General features: G+C 42.9%; 1 protein-coding gene across 4 annotated transcripts in view; it reads right to left on the bottom strand.

The window, feature by feature from the left end:
- The window catches only part of sod2 (superoxide dismutase 2, mitochondrial), a 52,529-nt gene that overhangs the window by 6,001 nt on the left and 24,233 nt on the right, over window positions 1–22,295 (bottom strand). For all 4 annotated transcript variants that reach the window (XM_070889716.1, XM_070889717.1, XM_070889720.1 and 1 more), the window contains exons 2-3: window positions 12,184–12,386; window positions 9,174–9,290 (exon numbers count right to left, since the gene is read on the bottom strand). In XM_070889716.1, the coding sequence (XP_070745817.1) occupies window positions 9,174–9,290; window positions 12,184–12,386 (320 nt within the window). The remainder of the gene's footprint in view (window positions 1–9,173; window positions 9,291–12,183; window positions 12,387–22,295) is intronic.

The following is a 22,295-nucleotide window of genomic DNA, read 5'->3' as shown; positions in this document are numbered from 1 at the left end:
GAGACTGACACTGCGCGTACTTTGGCGGCTAGGATAGAGGAGGGATCTGCATGTGGCGAGACACCAAGCACAAGTGCACAGGAGTCCGGGGGTAGGGGGTTGGGTAGAAAGGATAATGCAGGTGCCAGCTCCCGGGGGTAGGGCTGGGGGAGGTGCTTCAATCTCCAGCAGCAGCCTGGAAGGAACCAAACACACAAGAGCTTCTGTAGGTATATATAAAAAGGAAGAGATTGGCGAAAGTAAACCTGGGTCTCGTACAGGCAGAGACAGAAGAAATTATAATGGGATTAACAAAATGGTAGAGACATGAAACAAATACTTCGGGCTAAAAATTTAAGTATTCCCGAAAACAGGTGCAGGGATTGTGATGCACAATTGGCCATGCCCGCTGATAGACGCATGAATGTCGCGTGCTGCCTGCACTATGATGCATGCAGCCCAGCGATGAGTGCTGCTGAGTGGCTGAGCGCTTAACAAAAACCTAGCTCTATTTAAAGCTAGCCTCCAGTTTTAAATTCAGTCTGCACTTCTTAAAGGAGGTGCATTTTAAATTCAGCAGCTCATTATACTTGTTGTCAAGGCAACATTCAGCCAGTTATGGCTCAACAGGGCAGAGAAAGGGCAACTCGGTTCTCAGACGGCTTCACCGGTGGCCATAGTGCAAGGGGTAGAACTGAGAAGACAGATCCTCTATCCACATGGGGCTAAGAGGCCCTCCAGACTCTCAGCAAGGCGGCAGTGGGAGCAGATAGCTGATGCGGTCACTGCAAGCAGTCTTGCCCTGAAGAACTGAATCCAGTACCGCAAGAAGCTTAATTACCTCACACGAGTGGTCAAGACCAGTGACTGCATCTTCAAATGCCATATCCCAACAACTGTACCATTAGCCTCGCACACTGTTCAATGCACTCATTCACCCCCATCACTCACCTGCTAACAATCTCTATCAATCACGATTCATGCTTCACATTCATAGCTTCACCTCACCCTCACATACTTACCACTGCTGCAAGTGTCACGTCTTGTACACACTGCCAGCTACTCAATCATGACAGACAACGCACCGCACTCACTGACACACTTCTTTCTCTTGCAGGCCATGGGGGTGCATTACAGGAGATAGCAGCGGCTGACCAGCGGGGGACAGGCACAGCAGCTCATCTCTGAGGAAATTGTGTTCGACATTATTAGAGCGGCCGTCACGGAGGCAGTGGTGATAACATAACATAAAAAATAGGAGCAGTAGGCCATACGGCCTCTCGAGCCTGCTCCGCCATTCAATATGATCATGGCTGATCCGATCATGAACTCAGGTTCACTTCCCTGCCCGCTCCCCATAACCCCTTATTCCCTTATCATTTAAGAAACTGTCTATTTCTGTCTTAAATTTATTCAATGTCCCAGCTTCCACAGCTCTCTGAGGCAGCAAATTCCACAGACCCACAACTCTCAGAAGAAATTTCTCATCTCAGTTTTAAATGGACGGCCTCTTATTCTAAGATTATGCCCTCTAGTTCTAGTCTCCCCTATCAGTGGAAACATCTCCTCTGCATCCACCTTGTCAAGCCCCCTCATAGGGCCCAAGTTTCAGGTGAAGTTAGTTTGGAGTTCCTTAGAAATCGCAATTCTTAGCATTTAATTTGCTCCAGTTCTAGTGAGTTAGTTTAGTTTAGTTTTAGTTCAGTTTTTTTTTCAAAAGGGGGTGTGTCCAGCCACTTAGGCCTGTTTTGCAAGTTTAGGCAGTGAAAACTTATTCCAAACTAACTTAAAATAGAGTAAGTATCCACTTTTGTAAGTTCTGAAAAACCTTACCTAGAGTTAAGTTCAGTGCAGGCACAGCCAGAGACAGGGGGTGGGAAGCATTAAACACAAAGGACTAAAGCATTAAACACATCACTTAAAATGGCCTAAAACTTCTTGCATTGATACAACAACATTAAAAGAAGCATAAGTACATTTAAAGCACCAAGCACTAAACGAAGCACAAAAAGTAACAATTAATTAATAAAAAATAAAAGGAACCCTGCACCTAAATCACCAAGATCAAAATAATTAGCTACCAATCAATAACGAATAAAAAATAGAAGTCCTACCTTTATGTGAAGGGAAGGTGTTTCTGTTAGCCTCTCCGTGCTTCTGTCCATGTCTCTCTCTCTGTTTCTGTCTGTCTCTCTCTCTCGGTCAGTGTCTCTCTCACTCTCTCTCTGTTTCTGACAGTGAGGGGTGAGGGGAGAGGGGGAGGAAGGGCTGAACAGAGACTGAACGCCTGGGGGGGGGGGGGGGGGGGGTGGTGGAGAACTGGTGGCCCTGTAGATTTGTAACACCTAGACTTTCATTCAAAATTCTTGCATGTATCGGCGGGAGTTCCGGGGTCGGTGCGTGGAGAGGCCTATAAAGGCCAGTGCGATCAGGAGCTCGGGGAGTTGGCGAGAGGCAGGAGTTCCGGGGTCGGTATGTGGAGAGGCCTATAAAGGCCAGTGCGACCAGGAGCTCGGGGAGTCGGGAGTTCTGGGATCGGTGCGTGGAGAGACGTGCTTGTGCAGCTGCAGAGAGGTGAGAAGGCAAAGAAGTAGAAAGAAATCGAAAGGTGACATCACAGCCAAGGGGGTAAGTGATTGGTAAGTAGCTTTTCTTTTTCTTTTCTATTTCAGTAAGTAACCTTTAGCATTGTTGTTGCAAATTAAGTTAATCTATGGGTTAAGTCATGGCAGGAGAGCTTGGACACGTGTTATGCTCCTCCTGTACCATGTGGGAAATCAGGGACGCTTCTGGTGTCCCTGACGACTACGTGTGCAGAAAGTGTATCCGCCTCCAGCTCCTGACGAACCGTGTTGCGGAACCGGAGCTGTAGGTGGATTCACTCTGGAGCATGCACAATACTGAGAATGATGTGAAAGCACATTTAGTGAGTTGGTCTTACCGCAGGTTAAGGGTCCACAGCCAGATAGGGAATGGAAGACCAACAGGAAGAGCAGTGCAAGGAAGATAGTGCAGGGGTCCCCTGCGGTCATCCCCCTGCAAAACAGATACACTGCTTTGAGTACTGTTGAGGGGGATGACTCATCAGAGGAGAGCTGCAGCAGCCAGGTTCATGGCACCGTGGGTGGCTCTGCTGCACAGGAGTGCAGAAAAAAAAAAAGAGTGGGAGAGCTATAGTGATAGGTAGTTCAATTGTAAGGGGAATAGATAGGCGTTTCTGTGGTTGCAAATGAGGCTCCAGGATGGTATGTTGCCTCCCTGGTGCAAGGGTCAAGGATGTCTCGGAACTGGTGCAGGACATTCTGAAAAGGGAGGGAGAACAGCCAGTTCTCGTGGTGCATATAAGTACCAACTATATAGGTAAAAAACAGGATGAGGTCCTACGAGACGAATTTAGGGAGCTAGGAGTTAAATTAAAAAGTAGGACCTCAAAAGTAGTAATCTCAGGATTGCTACCAGTGTCACGTGCTAGTCAGAGTAGGAATCACAGGATAGCTCAGATGAATACGTGGCTTGAGCAGTGGTGCAGCAGGGAGGGATTCAAATTCCTGGGACATTGGAACCGGTTTTGGGGGAGGTGGGACCAGTACAAACCGGACGGTCTGCACCTGGGCAGGACCGGAACCAATGCCCAAGGGGGAGTGTTTGCTAGTGCTGTTTGGGAGGAGTTAAACTAATATGGCAGGGGGATGGGAACCTATGCAGGGACACAGAGGGGAATAAAATGGAGACACAAGCAAAAGCTAGAAAGGAGAATAGTAAAAGTGGAGGGCAGAGAAACCCAAGGCAAAAAACAAAAAGGGCCACTTTACAGCAGAATTCTAAAGGGTCAAAGTGTGTTAAAAAGACAAGCCTGAAGGCTCTTGTGCCTCAATGCGAGGAGTATTCGGAATAAGGTGGACGAATTAACTGCGCAGATAGCAGTTAATGGGTATGATGTGATTGGCATCACGGAGACATGGCTCCAGGGTGACCAAGACTGGGAACTCAACATCCAGGGATATTCAGCATTTAGGAAGGATAGACAGAAAGGAAAAGGAGGCAGGGTAGCGCTGCTGGTTAGAGAGGAAATTAATGCAATTGTAAGGAAGGACATTAGTTTGGATGATGGGGGAATCGGTATGGGTGAAGCTACGGAATACCAAAGGGCAGAAAACGCTAGTGGGCGTTGTGTACAGGCCACCAAATAATAGTAGTGAGGTTGGGGACAGCATCAAACAAGAAATAAGGGATATGTGCAATAAAGGTACAGCAGTAATCATGGGCGACTTTAATCTACATATTGATTGGGCTAACCTAACTGGTAGCAATGCAGTGGAGGAGGATTTCCTAGAGTATATTAGCGATGGTTTTCTAGACCAACATGTCGAGGAACCAACCAGAGAGCTGGCCATCCTAGTCTGGGTGATGTGTAATGAGAAGGGACTAATTAGCAATCTTGTTGTGCGAGGCCCCTTGGGGAAGAGTGACCATAATATGGTCAAATTCTTTGTTGAGATGGAGAGTGACAAAGTTAATTCAGAAACTAGGGTCCTGAACTTAAGGAAAGGTAACTGATGGTATGAGGCACGAATTGGCTAGATTAGACTGGCAAATGATGCTTAAAGGGTTAACGGTGGATAGGTAATGGCAAACTTTTAAAGATCACATGGATGAACTTCAACATTTGTGCATCCCTGTCTGGAGTAAAAATAAAACGGGGAAGGTGGCTCAACCGTGGCTAAAAGGGAAATTAAGGATAGTGTTAAATCCAAGGAAGAGGCCAGAAAAATTAGGCCAGAAAAAGTAGCATGCCGGAGGACTCGGAGAAATTTAGAATACAGCAGAGGAGGACAAAGGGTATAATTAAGAGGGGGAAAATAGAGTACGAGAGGAAGCTTGCCGGAAACATAAAAAATGACTGCAAAAACTTCTATAGATATGTGAAGACATACGTTGGTCCCTTGCAGTCGGATTCGGGTGAATTTATAATGGGGAACAAAGAAATGGCAGACCAATTGAACAAGTACTTTGGTTCTGTCTTCACAAAGGAATACACAAATAACCTTCCCGATATACTAGGGAACCGAAGATCTAGTGAGAAGAAGGAACTGAAGGATATCCTTATTAGGCGGGAAATTGTGTTGGGGAAATTGATGGGATTGAAGGCTGATAAATCCCCAGGACCTGATAGTCTACATCCCAGAGTACTTAAGGAAGTGGCCCTAGAAATAGTCAATGCATTGGTGATAATTTTCCAACAGTCTATCGACTCTGGATCAGTTCCTATGGACTGGAGGGTTGCTAATGTAACACCACTTTTTAAAAAAGGAGGGAGAGAGAAAACGGGTAATTATAGACCAGTTAGCCTGACATCAGTAGTGGGGAAAATGTTGGAATCAATCATTAAGGATGAAATAGCAGCACATTTGGAAAGCAGTGATAGGATTGGTCCAAGTCAGCATGGATTTATGAAGGGGAAATCATGCTTGACAAATCTTCTGGAATTTTTTGAGGATGTAACCAGTAGAGTGGACAGGGGAGAACCAGTGGATGTGGTGTATTTGGACTTTCAAAAGGCGTTTGACAAGGACCCACACTAGAGATTGGTGTGCAAAATCAAAGCACATGGTATTGGGGGTAATGTACTGAAATGGATAGAGAACTGGTTGGCAGACAGGAAGCAGAGAGTCGGGATTAACGGGTCCTTTTCAGAATGGCAGGCAGTGACTAGTGGAGTGTCGCAGGGCTCAGTGCTGGGAACCCAGCTCTTTACAATATATATTAATGATTTGGATGATGGAATTGAGTGTAATATCTCCAAGTTTGCAGATGACACTAAACTGGGTGGCGGTGTGAGCTGTGAGGAGGACTCTAAGAGGCTGCAGGGTGATTTGGACAGGTTAGGCGAGTGGGCAAATACATGGCAGATGCAGTATAATGTGGATAAATGTGAGGTTATCCACTTTGGGGGCAAAAACATGAAGGCAGAATATTATCTGAATGGCGGCAGATTAGGAAAAGGGGAGGTGCAGCGAGACCTGGGTGTCATGATTCATCAGTCATTGAAGGTTGGCATGCAGGTACAGCAGGCGGTGAAGGCGGCAAATGGTATGTTGGCCTTCATAGCAAGGGGATTTGAGTATAGGAGCAGGGAAGTCTTACTGCAGTTGTACAGGGCCTTGGTGAGGCCTCACCTGGAATATTGTGTTCAGTTTTGGTCTCCTAATCTGAGGAAGGACGTTCTTGCTATTGAGGGAGTGCAGCGGAGGTTCACCAGACTGATACCTGGGATGGCAGGACTGTCATATGAGGAGAGACTCGATCGACTGGGCCTGTATTCACTGGAGTTTAGAAGGATGAGAGGGGATCTCATAGAAACATTTCAAATTCTGACGGGACTGGACAGGTTAGATGCAGGAAGAATGCTCCCGATATTGGTTAAGTCCAGAACCAGGGGACATAATCTTAGGATAAGGGGTAAACCATTTAGGACTGAGATGAGGAGGAACTTCTTCACTCAGAGAGTTGTTAACCTATGGAATTCCCTACCGCAGAGAGTTGTTGATGCCAGTTCGTTAGATATATTCAAGAGGGAGTTAGATATGGCCCTTGCGGCTAAAGGGATCAAGGGGTATGGAGAGAAAGCAGGAACGGGGTACTGAAGGAATGATCAGCCATGATCTTATTGAATGGTGGTGCAGGCTCGAAGAGCCGGATGGCCTGCTCCTGCACCTATTTTCTATGTTTCTATGTTTCTATTCCAATAATTCTACGTAAGTTTTCCTGAGATTGACAGTTTACCATTGCAGTGTGCATGAAATAATAAATGGACAAACTGTGCCAAATATTTTGGTTCTGGCTACAAGTAATACATGTTCACTTTGACAATTGGCTAGACCAAAATCCATTAAATAACACATTTGCCCCAAACTTTTCAAAAATCAAGATTCAAAGTTCTGCCCAGACAACCAGTCTTATTAAGAACACAACAATGCTAAACAGCATCATATACACAAAACACATTGCCAGAGAAATAAATTACTCACAACCGTATTCAATACAGGTTGAACCCAAAAACCCGACCTTAGGAGGCTCAACGCGGGGGGGTTGAACAGGAGGCTGAACTGCAGAGCATCGGGCTACAAGGAGCTACTGCACATGCGTGCACACTCTAGCGCGCATGTGCAGAGGTCCCATCACTGTTTTCAGCGCCGGGACCTGGCTCCGCCCCACACCCCTTGTGCTGCGCTACATCGAGCCCGAAGACGTCCTGAGGAGCTCGGAGAATTAGCATATAAGTTTTCGGTGCCCCTTTTATTCCAGAAAGTCGCCGCACCTTATGGAGGTGCGCTATTTTGATAGGGGGCGGAAACTTGGGCCCATAATCTGATACGTTTCGATAAGATCACACCTAATTTTTCTGAATTCCAATGAGTAGAGGCCCAACCTACTCAACTTTTCCCGATAATGAAAACCCCCTCATCTCCGGAATCACCCTTGTGAACCTTCTCTGAACTGCCTCCAAAGCAAGTATAACCTTTCATAAATATGGAATCCAAAATTGCACGCAATATTCCAGGTGTGGCCTCACCAATACTCTGCACAACTGTAGCAAGACTACCCTGCTTTTATACTCCATCCCCTTTGCAATAAAGGCCAAGATCTGCAAGGCTGAAACCATGCTCATACCTAATCATCCTTCTCATATCCCATTTCTCACTCATCGCATCTCTTCTCCCTTCCAAGCTCCTGATGGTCTAGCCATGCACACCTTTCTTCCCCTTCATGCCCTCACCACAACTCTACGTTTGTGCCCTTCTTTTTTCAGATACCGAAGAACTCCAAGGTTTACAGCCAGTGCAGGAAGAAGAGAAGAGAAGATTGATGGAGGAGATACTGTCACTTGATCTGACACTCCCAGCCACCAGCTCAGAAGCTGGCACTGCACGTCCTTCAGAGGGTAACATAAAGACAGGATATGTATGTCGGGAGTCACTGCGCACATGTGGCCTGCTGCCAGGACAGGGGGAAAAGGGTAGCACAGGTGCCAGCTCCCTGGAGGGTGAGTTCGCACACGAGTTCTGCTACAGAGAACTCAGATGAGGACTTCGATGGGGTGGCCTTCAGAAGAAGTGATGTGCAAGCACACACAAATGCTTGGTGCGTTGACAGGCCTACCAGAGAGCCTGTTGTCACTGTCAAGGAGCATGAAGGAGTCCAGCTTCAATCTTGCACTGGGCTTTGCGCAGAGCTTGGAGCCCATCATTTCTAGGATGCAAGTGATGGGCAACTCCATTAGAGCACATGCAGACCCAACCATGATGTAGGATCTGATGGGCAATGTCTCAGCTTCCATTGCAGCACAAGTGGAAGCGGCCCAACATCGGAGTGCTGCAGTGGAAGCTCAGACTTCCCTCATGCAAGCTCAGCTTGCTGCCACGCAAGCTCAGACTGTGGCCAATGTGGCTGCATTTACCAATGTTGAAAGGTCTTGCAGCATGTCACAGCAGCAGTCCAGCAATCTGTCCTCCAACAGATTACTAGGATTACTGAGGCCTATATTTCCTACAATTTAGAAAAATGGAGAGATGATCGCATTGAAACATATGATATTCTGAAGGGGCTTGGCAGAGTAGATGCTGGGAGGATGTTTCCCCTGGCTGGGGAGTCAAGAACGAGCGGTCACAATCAACATTCCAGTTAAGCTGCGCAGCAGTCTGGAGATCCCGCGCAGGTCACTCACTGGCTTTACGAAGGAAATAACTGCACATGTGCAAAAAATTGAATGCGCCATGCAACCAGATAAAGGACCCACACACCCAAATTTTAAAAAAATTTTTAAACAGGGAACATTGGTTACAATTCAGAATAAGGGGTCAGCCATTTAGGACTGATGAGAAATTTCTTCATTCAAGTGGTTAAGAATCTTTGGAATTCTCTACCCCGGAGGGCTGTGACTGCTGTCGGTCGAGAGGGATCAATTGATTTTTGGATAGTAAGCGTACCAAGGATATGGCAATAGTGTGAGAAGATGGAGTTGAGGTAGATCAGCCATGATCTTATTTAGTGGCGCAGCAGGCTCGAAGGGCCAAATAGCCTACTCCTATTGCTTATGTTCTTAAAAGTGTAATCTGCTGTATTTGGTAGATGTGAACTCAAGAATTTCAAATTAAGTTATAAATCTTCACATAGTTTACATAATTCAAACCTACCTGCAGGTTCACCTCCACCATTAGGAGACAGATTAGTCCAGAAAATAGAATGATTAATATGACCTCCACCATTAAATCGCAGTGCTGGTTGCAGAGCAATCTGAGTTGTCACATCACCTGAAATACATGAAATAAACTTAAGATTCGCTCATTTCCAAGCAATTATTCAACGTGTGGAAATGTATTTCATGAAAGCACAAGCACATCTTCCACAATGGAAACAAATCCAAATTACCAGCTTGTTTCCCAACCAGCATCGGTTATTACTCTTTCTGGTTACATAAACCAATGTTGTACGGGAGTAATATATTCAGTTTTGGTTAATCTTCCCATAACAATCTCTGCTCCAAGGAGAGAAACCCCAGTTTCGCTCATCTTTCCTCGCAACTGAAATCATCTCCTTGCAGCAAGTTTCCTCTGCACCCTCTCCAAGGCCTTGACATTTTTCTGAAAGTGTGGTCCCCAGAATTGGCAGTAATACTACAGCTGGGGCCCAAGCACTGTTTTAGAAAGATTTAGCATAACTTCCTTGCTTTTGTACTCTCGACTATTTATAAAGCCAAGAAACCCATATGCCGTTTTAACAGCTTTCTCAGCTTGCCCTGCCACCTTCAAAGATTTGTGTACATACACTCAGAGATCTTTGTTCCTGCACCCCCTTTAAAATTCTACCATTTAGTTCATATTACCTGTCCTCATTCTTCCTACCAAAATGAATCAGTTCAGACCTCAGCGTTAAATTTCATCTGCCATGTATCAACCCTTTTTACCAGTCTATGTCCTCCTGAAGTCTGTTACTTCCCTCCAAATCGGAGAAACACCCACTCACCACTACTCTCTGCTTTCTGACCCTTAGCTAATTTCGTATCCACGCAAACACTGCATCTTCGACAAATACTTGGATTTATAGAGCGCCTTTCACGACCAGACGTCTCAAAGTGCTTTACAGCCAATGAAGTACTTTTGGAGTGTAGTCACTGTTGTACTGTACATGGGCTTCAATTTTGCCAACAAGTCTATTATGTGAAACTTCAAACTCCTTTTGAAAGTCTATATTTTTCCATATATGACACAACATCAACCCTCCCCGTTACTACAATGAACTCAATCAAGTTAGTTAAACGCAATTTGCCGTCAACACATCTATGCTGACTTTCATTTATTAACCCATATTTTTTCCAAGTACCAATTAATTTTGCCGTGGATTATTGTGTTTAAAAGTTCTCCCATTACCGACGTTAAGCTGAGTGGCCTGTAGTTGCCAGATTTATCCCTCCCTATTTTTTTTTGGAACAGGTGTGTAACATTTGGAACCCTCCAATCCTCTGGCACCACTCCATATCGAAGAAGGATAGTCTCCGCTAGTTCCACCCTTATTTCCCTCAGCAAGCTAGGATGCATCCCATCTGAGCCAGGTGACTTTTCTACCTTGAGCACGGCCAACCTTTTAAATACCTCATTATCTGTTTTTAGTATATCCAATTTCTACTACCTCCTCCTTTACTGTGACGTTGGCAGCATCATCTTTAGTAAAGACAGTTACAAAGTACTCATTTAGTACCTCAGCCATGCCCTCTGCCCCCACAAGACGATCCAATTTCTGGTCCCTAATTGGTACCATATTTCCTTTGACTACCCTTTTACTATTTATACATTTATAAAAAGACTTTTGGATTCCATTTTGTTACCTGTTGATCTATTCTCATACAGTCTCTTTGCTCCTCTTCCTTTTTCCTCTGTACTTTTTGTATTCAGCTTGGTTCCCCATACGCGCCTGACATTTATCATAAACCTCCTTTTTTTGTTTTACTTTAAATCGCTATATCTTTAGTCATCCAGGGATCTCTAGCTTTAGATGCCCTTGCTTTCCCCCTCTTTGGACTATTTCTGGTCTGTACCCAAACTACCTCCTCCTCTTTGAAGGCTTTGCATGGCAATTTTCCAATGCCAGGGGACAATTCCTTAAATCGAGAGAGAATTTTTGGAAGATCATGACTAGCATCTACAATTTCCTCACCTACTTCTTTCCCTGGTCTGATGGTATGTTGGTTTTCTGTTAATAGAAGGGTTGGGAGAATGTGGTGGGCAGTGACACCAACAATACAATTATAAGGACAGAAGTTTTAGTTCATACGAAATGGTCTGCTTATGGAAACTGTTTTCTAACTGAACTCAGAACAAAAATGTTGGGAGAAAGCCCAAAACGTAACATGCTTTTCAAAAGTAGAGGGGGATTTAGGTACAATTACTGACCATTCACTGGGTTAACTTGAAGTTACTAACAAGACAAAATCAAGTATTAGAATGAATCAATGGCATTTATTCATTGTTAAGAACGGCAGAGTATTGTGTACAATTTTGGAAACCTATTTTCAGAAGGATATTGATGCATTCAGAGGCAAATGATTTCAGGATTTAGGGCTTTAAGTTATGAAGACGGTCTTAGCTTCATTGTTGAAATGATGTGGGGAAGGCCAGACTGCGATCCAAATCTTCAACTGGAATTGAATTCTAACTTCCCGCAATGTGGAGGTGAGGGAGACAATTGAAAAGTTGTCAGTTTGCATCGAAGCTAAATATATGCAGCAACAAAGAAAATGGAGCAGAACAAGCTGTGAAGTCTGCTACCCACACCATACCTCCCAAGAAAAAGAGGCATTCTGCATCCAATGGCTATAGTAGCCACCAAAAGGGTACGGATATAATTACTAACTTATACTAACATAGCATACAACACAATCCACAAGGACTTAGATGAAAATGTAATAGTTACTGGTGATCAGCAACAAATACAAAATTCTTCACTGGCCACTTTAGTTTCACGCAATTTGGAACTGGCTAATATTACAAAGTCCATTATTAATCTCTTGCCAGCATTTCGGATCTTTCTTTTTTAAATCAGCTGATTAATGTATTATATTCAGTCTTTTTAAAAAAAAAAATCTGTCCTGCACATTCCTCCCAGGTCAGCTACATTATTAACTGCATCACAAATCTTGCGCCCACTTACCCTTGGCCAAGGACTCGGCATACTTCTCCTCTGTGACATTTAAATTATTAACGTAGGTGGCATGATGCTTGTTATGGTGCAGTTGCATTATTTCTGCACTGATATGTGGCTCCAATGCACCATAATCAAAAGGCAGATCAGGCAGCGTGTGCTTTGGTCTGGAGGCTAAACAACGCAAAACTGGAGAAATGTTGGATGCACATCTGCACAAAAAACAAAAGCTAAATTAGCCAGTGAAATTAATATATCTATTTCCAAGCACTCAATAGTTAATTATTTAATACTTAAAAAATACCATTCAAGTTCCACAATTCACAAAAAACACCCAAGCAAACTTCAGAGTCGATATATTTTTAAAGCTGTGCTACCATTATTATTTTAAAGCATGCATGTGGAACTTCAAACAAAATGGAGGGTCTCACGCAAGGGCTTACTTTCATTAAACAAGTTGTGCACACGTAGGTCAATAACAGAATACACTTTACTTTGGAGCTAGTGAAGGAATCCAAGATACCATTTGGAAAAGACAGGGAAATAATGAGCACAATATTTAGCTCCATCTTCCAAGAAAGCAATTCAGTTAGAACTGCAAACTATGATTGCAATGTCTACAGAATTTTTTTTTTGCTGAGGCTGTGGGTCGAGACTGGCAAAATTTTGTTCACTTGCAGCAGTCATCACTTTTTCACCTGAGAATATACCAAACTTCAGATTTCCAGGAAGTAATAGTGGTGACTGAGAAGAATGCTTTAGCTCTAACAATGTGCACTTAATTGTTACAGCTGCACTGTTTGATCAATGAGCAAGAAATGTTAATTTGTCCAAAAATATAAACATTTTCAGATAATGAATCCAGACTTGATTAAACACTTGTTTAAAAAGTTTTGAATTTCTATCAGCTGTTATGAAAACTTGCATGCTCACTGACGTTAACAGCGATCTTGCAAGGGGGGCAGGGACAGCTGATTCAGAGTTGCAGGTAGAGAAAAACTTACCTGCTTTGGATCTATCCCAAACACATTGTACAAGCTTTACCAAGGATGGTTAGAATTACACATTGTGGCTATAATGTGGAATTCGCTGCCACAAACAATTGTTGAAGCAGAGTCCATTAATTATTTAAAAAGGAATCATATAGCCGTTTCAAAATGAGGGCTATTAAATCCAAAGAGAGTATGAAGAGGGGAGAGTGAAATTAGACAGGTTGGCTCAGAGAAAAACTCCAACACTGACTGGATGGGCTGAAAATAATCAGTTTTCTGTGCTGTAACATTCCATGATTTCTTGAACACAACAAAAATACCTAACAGCTGGGCACCAAGAAACAGTAGTTTATCACAGCCTTAATAAATCATAACTTAAAACAATAAACCTTCCAATATACTTTTCCACTTTGCTCCTGGTAATAACTTTACAATACCCTGTATCAATAAAAGGGTGAAGCATTAATAAATGTGAATTAACATGACTATCCAGCATCTGACCAATAGAAAACAGACTGGATCTCCCCAAAAAATAAACTGACTAGGACAGAGAGGTAGGTCACGTAAAGAAACTGAGCTAAAACATCATTATGACAGGTAATGCGCGTGCTCTTGGGTTTCAGATTACTCGTGATATTTTAACAAGGAAGTGTTTGATGGAGAATCTTACTTTACAAATGCCTATGTTGTGTACACACAGTGACAGAAAAAAACTTACATTTATATAGCGCCTTCCATGACCTCAGGATGTCCCAAAGCACTTTACAGCCAATGAAGTACTTTTGAAGGATTACATCCTATATGACTGACAAAGATAAACTATTCCTCTTTGTCCTTCTCAACCTCTCTGCAGCCTTTGACATGGTTGACCACTCCATCATCATGATCCTCCTCCTCATCACCACTGCCAGCCAGCTAGGTGGGATTGCACTCGCCTGGTTCCATTCTCAACTATCTAGTCATATCCAGAGAATCACCTGCAATGGCTTCCCTTCTCAATCTAGCACCATTGTCTTTGGTGTCCCTGAAGGATCTATTTTTAGCACCCTCCTATTTCTCATCGACATGCTGCCCCTCGGCTATATCATTCAAAAACAGAGCGTCAGTTCCATACGTATGCTGACGATACTCAGCGCTTTCACCACCACCTCCCTCAACCCCGCCATCGTTTCTAAATTGTCAGACTGCTTGTCCAACACCCAGTACTGGATGAGCAAAAATTTCCTCCAGTTAAATATTGGGAAGACCGAAGCCATTGTCTTCGGTCCCTGCCGCAAATTCAGTTCCCTGGCCCGACTTCATCTCTCTCCCTGGCAACTGTCTGAGGCTAAATCAGACTGTTCGCAACCTTGGCTGTCATATCAACCCATAGATGAGCTTTCAACCACATTTCCAACTCGAACATTGCCAGACTCCGCCCCTGCCTCAGCTCAACTGCTGCTGAAACCCTCATCCACACTTGCGTTACCTGTCGACTTTACTATTCCAACGCACTCCTGGCTGACCTCCCACATTCTACCCTCCGTAAACTTGGTGTCATCCAAAACTCTGCTGCTTATGTCCTAACTCACACCAAGTCCTGTTCACCCATCACCACTGTGCTCGCTGACCTGCATTGGCTCCCGGTTAAGCAATGCCTCAATTTTTTAAATTCTCATCCGCATCTTCAAATCCCTTCATGGCCTCTCCCCTCCCAATCTCTAATTTCATCCAGCCCTACAACCCTCCAAGATATCTGCGCTTTCCAATTCTGGCCTCTTGAGCATCCCTGATTTGAATCGCTCTATCATTGGCAGCCGTGCTTTCAGCTGCAAAGGTCCTAAGCTCTAGAATGCCCTCTCAAAACCTCTAAGCTGCTCTTTCTGGGGTATTCAAAATTATTATTGGCACAGGTATGGAGAGCTTGGAGTTGAAAAATAGTGCAACATTTTTCTTGCATTCACATGATCAAATGGAGAACATTAAATATAAGTTATAAAAACAGAAAATGCTGAAAATCTCAGTCAGGCAGCATCTGTGGAGAGAAAAGCAGAGTTAACGTTTCGGGTCGACGATGCTTCGCCAGAACTGGCGAGTGTTCAAAAAGAACACATTCTTAAAAAGCACTGAAAGGGGGAGGGGAAGAAAGAACAAAAGGGAAGGTCTGTGATTGGGTGGAAGGCAGGAAAGATTAGAGACACAAAAGGGATGATGGGCCGAATTGAAATGTTAATGCCAGGAGTTAGAAAAAGATTAGTCAAGATAGGGTGTGAATGGCGGAATAATGGCCAACCGCCATTGGAGGCAAGGAGAAAAATAAACATAGGCTCGGGGGGTGGGGAGGGCGGGAAGGGACCCAAAGATGGGCAGCGGTTATGCTCTGAAATTGTTGAACTCTATATTGAGCCCAGAAGGCTGTAAAGTGCCTAAACAAAAGATGAGCTGCTTTTCTCTCCAGAGGCTGCCTGACCCGTTGAGATTGCCAGCATTTTCTGTTTTCATTTCAGATTCCAGCAGCCGCAGTACTTTGCTTTTGTATTAAATATAGGTTGGTCACAGAGTTGTACTTTTGTTCCTGTTGAAGTAATAAGGTGGGGCCATGTAGTGAGGATCATATAGGCTTGTGTCCTATTCCACGCAATTGTTGATCTGAGCAATATTGAAAGAAAACAGTAACATCTGTCAGCAAAGCAGGCGGGAGGCAAAAATAGATAGATGAGAGCAATCCTTGAATAGTGAGAAGCTACGAACTGTGCAGGAGCAAACTTTGTTGACAACACTACGCAAAGTGGCACACTAAATAGCGTAATGCCAACAGAAAGTTGCAATTGGACGAAGACAGGAACACAAGAACAGGTCATTTAGTCCGGTGAGTGTTCCACCATTCAATGAGATTATGGCTGATCTGTGACCCAAATCCATGCACCCGTCATTGCCCCATGTCCCTGAATACCTTTGGTTAACAAAAATCTCAGATTTAAAATTAATTGATCTAGAATCAATTGCCATTTGAAGAGTTCCAAACTTCTACCACCCTTTGCGTGTCAAAGCTGTGTGACAAGCTGATAGAGAGTGATAATGTCTGAGTTTGTCTTCTTTTGAAATGTCATCTTTTGCAACAAGCAGCTGTGTGGGTTTTTGTACTTCCTAGTATGTGTGTTTAATTCACTAAGCAACAACTTTTGCAATGCTGAATGTAAACATTTTGGGCATTATTAAACTTTACGTTTATTAATTTGAGTGAATTCTTCCTTGCAGTGACAAAAGGGATTCGGGAATTGTCAAATTAACCAATTGGGCTAGTAAGAAAAGCCACAATAGATTTTCTGTTTTTTCTTTTAAGCAGATGTGTTAATGGTGCAAAATTACCAAGAATGGTTCTTTGACATAAAAAATTGCAATAAAGCATTACATAGAAACATAGAAAATAGGTGCAGGAGTAGGCCATTCAGCCCTTCGAGCCTGCACCACCATTCATGAGTTCATGGCTGAACATGCAACTTCAGTACCCCATTCCTGCTTTCTTGCCATACCCCTTGATCCCCCTAGTAGTAAGGACTACATCTAACTCCTTTTTCAATATATTTAGTGAATTGGCCTCAACAACTTTCTGTGGTAGAGAATTCCACAGGTTCACCACTATCTGGGTGAAGAAGTTTCTCCTCATCTCGGTCCTAAATGGCTTACCCCTTAACCTTAGACTGTGACCCCTGGTTCTGGACTTCCCCAGCATTGGGAACATTCTTCCTGCATCTAACCTGTCTAAACCTGTCAGAATTTTAAACATTTCTATGAGATCCCCTCTCATTCTTCTGAACTCCAGTGCTTCTGAATTACACAGCAACCTTTTCTGGAAAAAGTGCAGTGGGAGCTCCAGTAGCGTTCAGAATTTAAGTCCTTATCGGCAGACACCGATGGATCTTGAATGTCGCAGCATGGTGACAAAAATTGGACAAGACTTTGCCTTTCCAATGCTTGGATTTAACCTATTCAGTTATTTGTTATCTTCCAACACAGATTGCTCTAGGGGGACTATGGAAGACGTACATCCCAGTATAATTGCAAGTACTTTTGCCTCCTTTGCAAAACCACCAAGCCTGGGCATAATTTACAAAATTGAAATTGATTAGATAAATCTGAGTTGCTGTTCATTATCTGAAGCTTATGGGGATAATCAGGTTTTATTTTTGAAAATGTCCAATCTAATCTTGTCCAAAAGGAAGCAAGTTTTTTTTGAGGGAGACAGTTGTGTTAAAGGTAACTGATAGCCTTCATCTTGCCGAATGATTGATTTTTGTGTATTTGCCTATATTGAACAAAGAGAAAAATGTATTTGATAGTTTGGTCACCAACTGACATTGAGGCCATGAAGGGAGAGATGAGAAAAGACCTCCAAGCTTTTGATAAGATAAAAGCCCTGCAATCGCTTGTATTTGATGGATACCCATGTGTGCCAAAGTGATATGTTGTGCATGAGGCAACTAGCATGTGGAAATAAATGAAGATGCAGCACTGAAGAACGGGTCTCATATGCTCAGTTACTAGACAACAACATGACATGCAATGGTTAATGTGGCTCAGGGGAGCGAGACAACCTTTCATCAAGGCACTGACATATAGTCCAGTGAAACATAAAGCTTTCAATAAAACAATATAGAGTTAAACACTTTGGTACCTATCAGAGGGATTGAAGTTAAAGTAAAGAAGGACATGGAATTTGGATTTCCAAGATTTAGGGTTAAGATACTTTGAATTAACAATGAAATTGGAATGACAAAGCTACTGGGAAATAATATTTAGCAAGAATATCCACAAGATGGATAATGGTAATAGGGGAGCTGGAGAATCTTTTAAGTCTTTAAGCGATTACTTGATAATATGGTACACTGTAGATTCTATACAATGTATTATGATTTTCTTTGTCTGTATCATGATGTGTAATATTAACCATGGTGAAACTTGCACTAGATGAGCAAAAGGAGTGAAATTGTTGTGTGATGCTAATAAGATTAAAACTTTAAATAAGCACATAAGGGGTCACCAGGGGCTGTTGGTGATTAAGGCTGAGAAGTAATAAAGGTAACAATTATTTTGGATTACTTCTGTAGTTTAAAAACCCTGCCAATAAATGACTGTCTCGCGCTTACTCGAAATGTATTCTGAACCATAGAAGGAAGGAGGTTGACTGCTAACAGAGGTGTTACAGAAGATTAAAATGAATTGATTGGGTAGAGAGAGAGAGATACCAGTTCCTCCAGTGTGTGTGGGGCGGTGGGGTCCAGGGGGTTAGGGTTAGAGTTAAAAATCTGGGAGAGACACGACTGACTGGACAATTTTCAGTATCCACTGGAACCCATCTAGGAGACATTTCTAACAGCATTTGGCACAGCTCATACACCTGTCTTCTTGGCTTTAGGCACCAGGTAAGGGAAAGGGAGAAAAGGATAAGGAGAAAGCCTATGTAATTACCCCAATAAAATATATAGTTTTCAAAACATGAATATTCCCGTTGAAAACTTTCAGGATTTTTGGAGAACGGAGTATATTAAAAGTTAGTGAACAGGAACAGTGGAATACATACTTTGTAACACCAGTTTTATTTGCTTACAGAACTACTGGGTGTTTCACTATTTCCTAGTGCAAATGTGAGAAGGGCTCCAGAGGGGGACTGTGCCAGTGTGAGTTAGGCATTTAAATATGGGCCCAGAAATTCCTCTCGAGGACTTCCCCCGGGCAAAGCACTGTAGAATATAAATAAAATGCGCACTTAAGCTGTTGCGTCCACTTGAGATCACCGGTCCGAAGGCCTCTCATGACTGCACATCGCAGCACGTTCATTTTGGAACGTCCGCAGGAGTCACGTGGGCCTGGACACCCAATCACAGGCAAGTATTTTCTCATTCATAGTAATAGGAGATTCGTAATTCGTAAGTTACGAATCTCCTATTACTATGAATGAGAAAAACTCCAAAACGCACAAACATTACATAAAACATTTAAGAAACACCTCACATAATACACTAATAGAAATTAAAGTTGTTATGTTTAATTTTAAAAAAGAAAAAAATTTGCCGATTTAAAAAAAAAGTTTGGGTTAGGGTTTAAAATAACATTACCTGAGTGGGCAGGGTTTTAACAGAAATATGTTTTTTAAAATTTTATTTTAATCATGTTTTTAAAATAGGTTTTAAAACTCTTACACCTGTAAAAGTAGGCTATGCGCCTGCTTCTATCAGGCGCAAGAGTTGTGAGGACATTTGCCGGGCAAGACATGCGTAAATCCCGCAATCTTGCCCGTACAAATGTCCTCGTTTCCAATCTGCGGATCATCGGCCGAGCTCCAGCTTGACAGATTGGAAAAGCTGGTTTCCAGCGCATGCACATTGCACGCTGAAAACCGGCTTTTCCGATGCCTTCCCGGGTCCGTAGAAACTTCGTACGGGCCCGGGACGTTGGAATTTCCACGCCATGATGTTCTTAAAAATGTGCTCGACAAGACTGCACCTTGATTGCTGTGTGACGGCTACATTCACTCAGCAGTGTAGACAGTCAGCCAATTTTTTATTAAAAAAGTGAACACAACAAATTTTCCAGCACTTGGTTGGGAGGGGCGGGGGGGTGGATAAGGGTGAGTATCATTATCCAAAGTTTTGTTTCTCTCCAAAGTTATTTTTATCCACTAAAACTTGAATGGCATGCTAAGTTAACTAAATATTAGCCAACTTTCATTTATGGTACATTTTAGAACCTAAACTATATTAATCCCAAGGTCTTCCCAAGTCTGATTACTGATCTAAGGAAGTCTATACTTGTCTTGGGAGGTGGTGCAACAAAGGTTCACTAGATTGATTACTGGGATGAGAGGGATGTCTTATGATGAGAGACTGTGTAGAATGGGCCTATACTCTCTGGAGTTTAGAAGAACGGGAGGTGATCTCATTGAAACATACAAGCTTCTGAAGGGGATTGACAGGATAGATACTGAGAGCTTGTTTCCCCTGGCTGCAGTGTCTAGAACTAGGGGGCTCAGTCTCAGGATAAGGGATAGACCATTTAAGACCAAGATGAGGAGGAATTTCTTCACTCATAGGGTTGTGAATCTTTGGAATTCTCTGCCCAGAGAGCTTTGAAGACTCAGTCTTTGAGAATATTCAAGGCCGAGATAGATTGTTGGATTCTCAGGGAATGAAGGGATATGGAGATCGGGCAGGAAAGTGGAGTTAAGGTCGATGATCAGCCATGATCTCATTGAATGGCGGAGCAGGCTCGAGGGGCCTTATGGCCTACTCCTGCTCCCATTTCTTATGTTCTTAAAATGATAGCTGATACCTCATTAGTTTTACATTTCTATAGTAACTGCACAGTTTCAAATTTAACACTAATGTGAGGTGTCTCCAGCTTCATTTAATTATTTTTAGGTGGACAACCAGTATTTGTAGTGATTAAAAAGCAAACAGGGTACAAGGCAAACAAAGCACTCTATTAACACTGCAGTGTAACAAATGCGATAAGAAAGCATGGCTTAAAGGATTGGAAGTCAGGTTTTTATTATTAAGCATAGTTTATCAAGGCCTTGGAGAGGGTACAGAGGAGGTTTACCAGGATGCTACCAGGGTTGAGGGACATTTGGAGAAATTGGAGAAGCCAGGATTGTTCTCCTTAGAGCAGAGAAGGTTAAAGGGAGACCAAATGGAATTGTGAAGGGTTCTGATAGAAAGTCGGGAGAAATTGTTTGCTCTGGCAAGTGGGTCGATAACCAGAGGTCATGGATCATAGATTTTAAAATATTTATAATCAACATCACTAAAAATCAGATTATCTGGTCATTATCCGGATTGCTCTTCGAAAGAGCCAGCGCAGACTCGATGGGCCGAATCTCCTCCTTCAGTGCTGTACGATTCTACGATTACATTGCTGTTTATGGGTGCTTGTGCACAAATTAGCTGCTGCATTTCCTATGTTGTAATAGTGACACTTCAAAAATAAGTGGCTGTAAAGCGTTTGGGAAATCCTGAGGTTGTGAAAGGTGCTAAATAAATGTAAGTCTGTGTAACTGGCAAAAAAAGTGAGGAAATTAGGATAAATTCTCAGATGATGATGATGATCTGGAACACACTATCTGAAAAGGGTGGTGGAATCAGATTACATGGGGACTTTCTAAAGGCAATTGGACATGTATTTGAAAAGAACAAATTTACAGCATTATGGGGAAAAGGCTGAGGTGTGGGACGAAACTGAGCAGCTCTTTCAAGGTGCAGGCCCAGGCATGACTGGCCAAATAGCACCTTTCTGGGCTGTTTAGTCATTGCCACCTCTTCACAGATTATTTTCCCTTCTAGCTTTGTATCACCACCACACTGGGTTCCCTCATCTAAGCCACTGACAGATTGTAAATAGCTGAGGCCCAAGCACTGATCCTTGCAATTCACCAATTACACCCTACCATCCTGAAAATGACCCGTTTATTCCTGTTCTGTTTTCTGTCTGTTAACCAATTCTCAATCCATGCTAATATATTATCTCCAGTTCCATGAGCCCTAACCTTGTATAATAACATGGCGTGGCACCTTAGCAAATGCCTTCTGAACATCCAAATATACTACATCCACTGGTTCTCCCTTATCTATTCTGCTAGTTACAACCTCAAAAAAACTAACAGATGTCAAACACGATTTCCCTTTCCTAAAACAGGGTTGACTCTGTCTAATCAGTGATTTTCCAAATGCCCTGTTACCACGTCCCTAATGGATTCCAGCATTTTCCCCAACTACTGATGTCAGGCGAACTGGCCTGATGATTCAGTTTTCTCTCCCTCCTTTCTTGAACAGCAGGGTTACATTTGCTAAATTCCAATTCAAGGGGACCATTCTAGAATCTAAGGAATTCTGGAAGATCAAAACCAATGCATCCACTATCTCGGTCGCCACCACTTTTAAAACCCTAGGGTGTAGGCCATCAGGTCCAGGGGATTTGTAGTCTTTTAGTCTAATTAATTTCTCCAGTATCTTATTTACTAATATTAATTACTTAAAGTTGCTCACTCTCATTAGACCTTTGGTTCCCCAACCATTTCAAGTATGTTCTTTATGTCTTCTACTGTGAAGAGAGACACACAATATTTGTTCAACATCTCTGCCATTTCCTTATTCT

Source organism: Pristiophorus japonicus, chromosome 9, assembly GCF_044704955.1.
Source record: "Pristiophorus japonicus isolate sPriJap1 chromosome 9, sPriJap1.hap1, whole genome shotgun sequence".
In the NCBI taxonomy this organism is placed as follows: domain Eukaryota; kingdom Metazoa; phylum Chordata; class Chondrichthyes; family Pristiophoridae; genus Pristiophorus; species Pristiophorus japonicus.
This window is presented reverse-complemented; position numbering and strand designations above follow the sequence as displayed.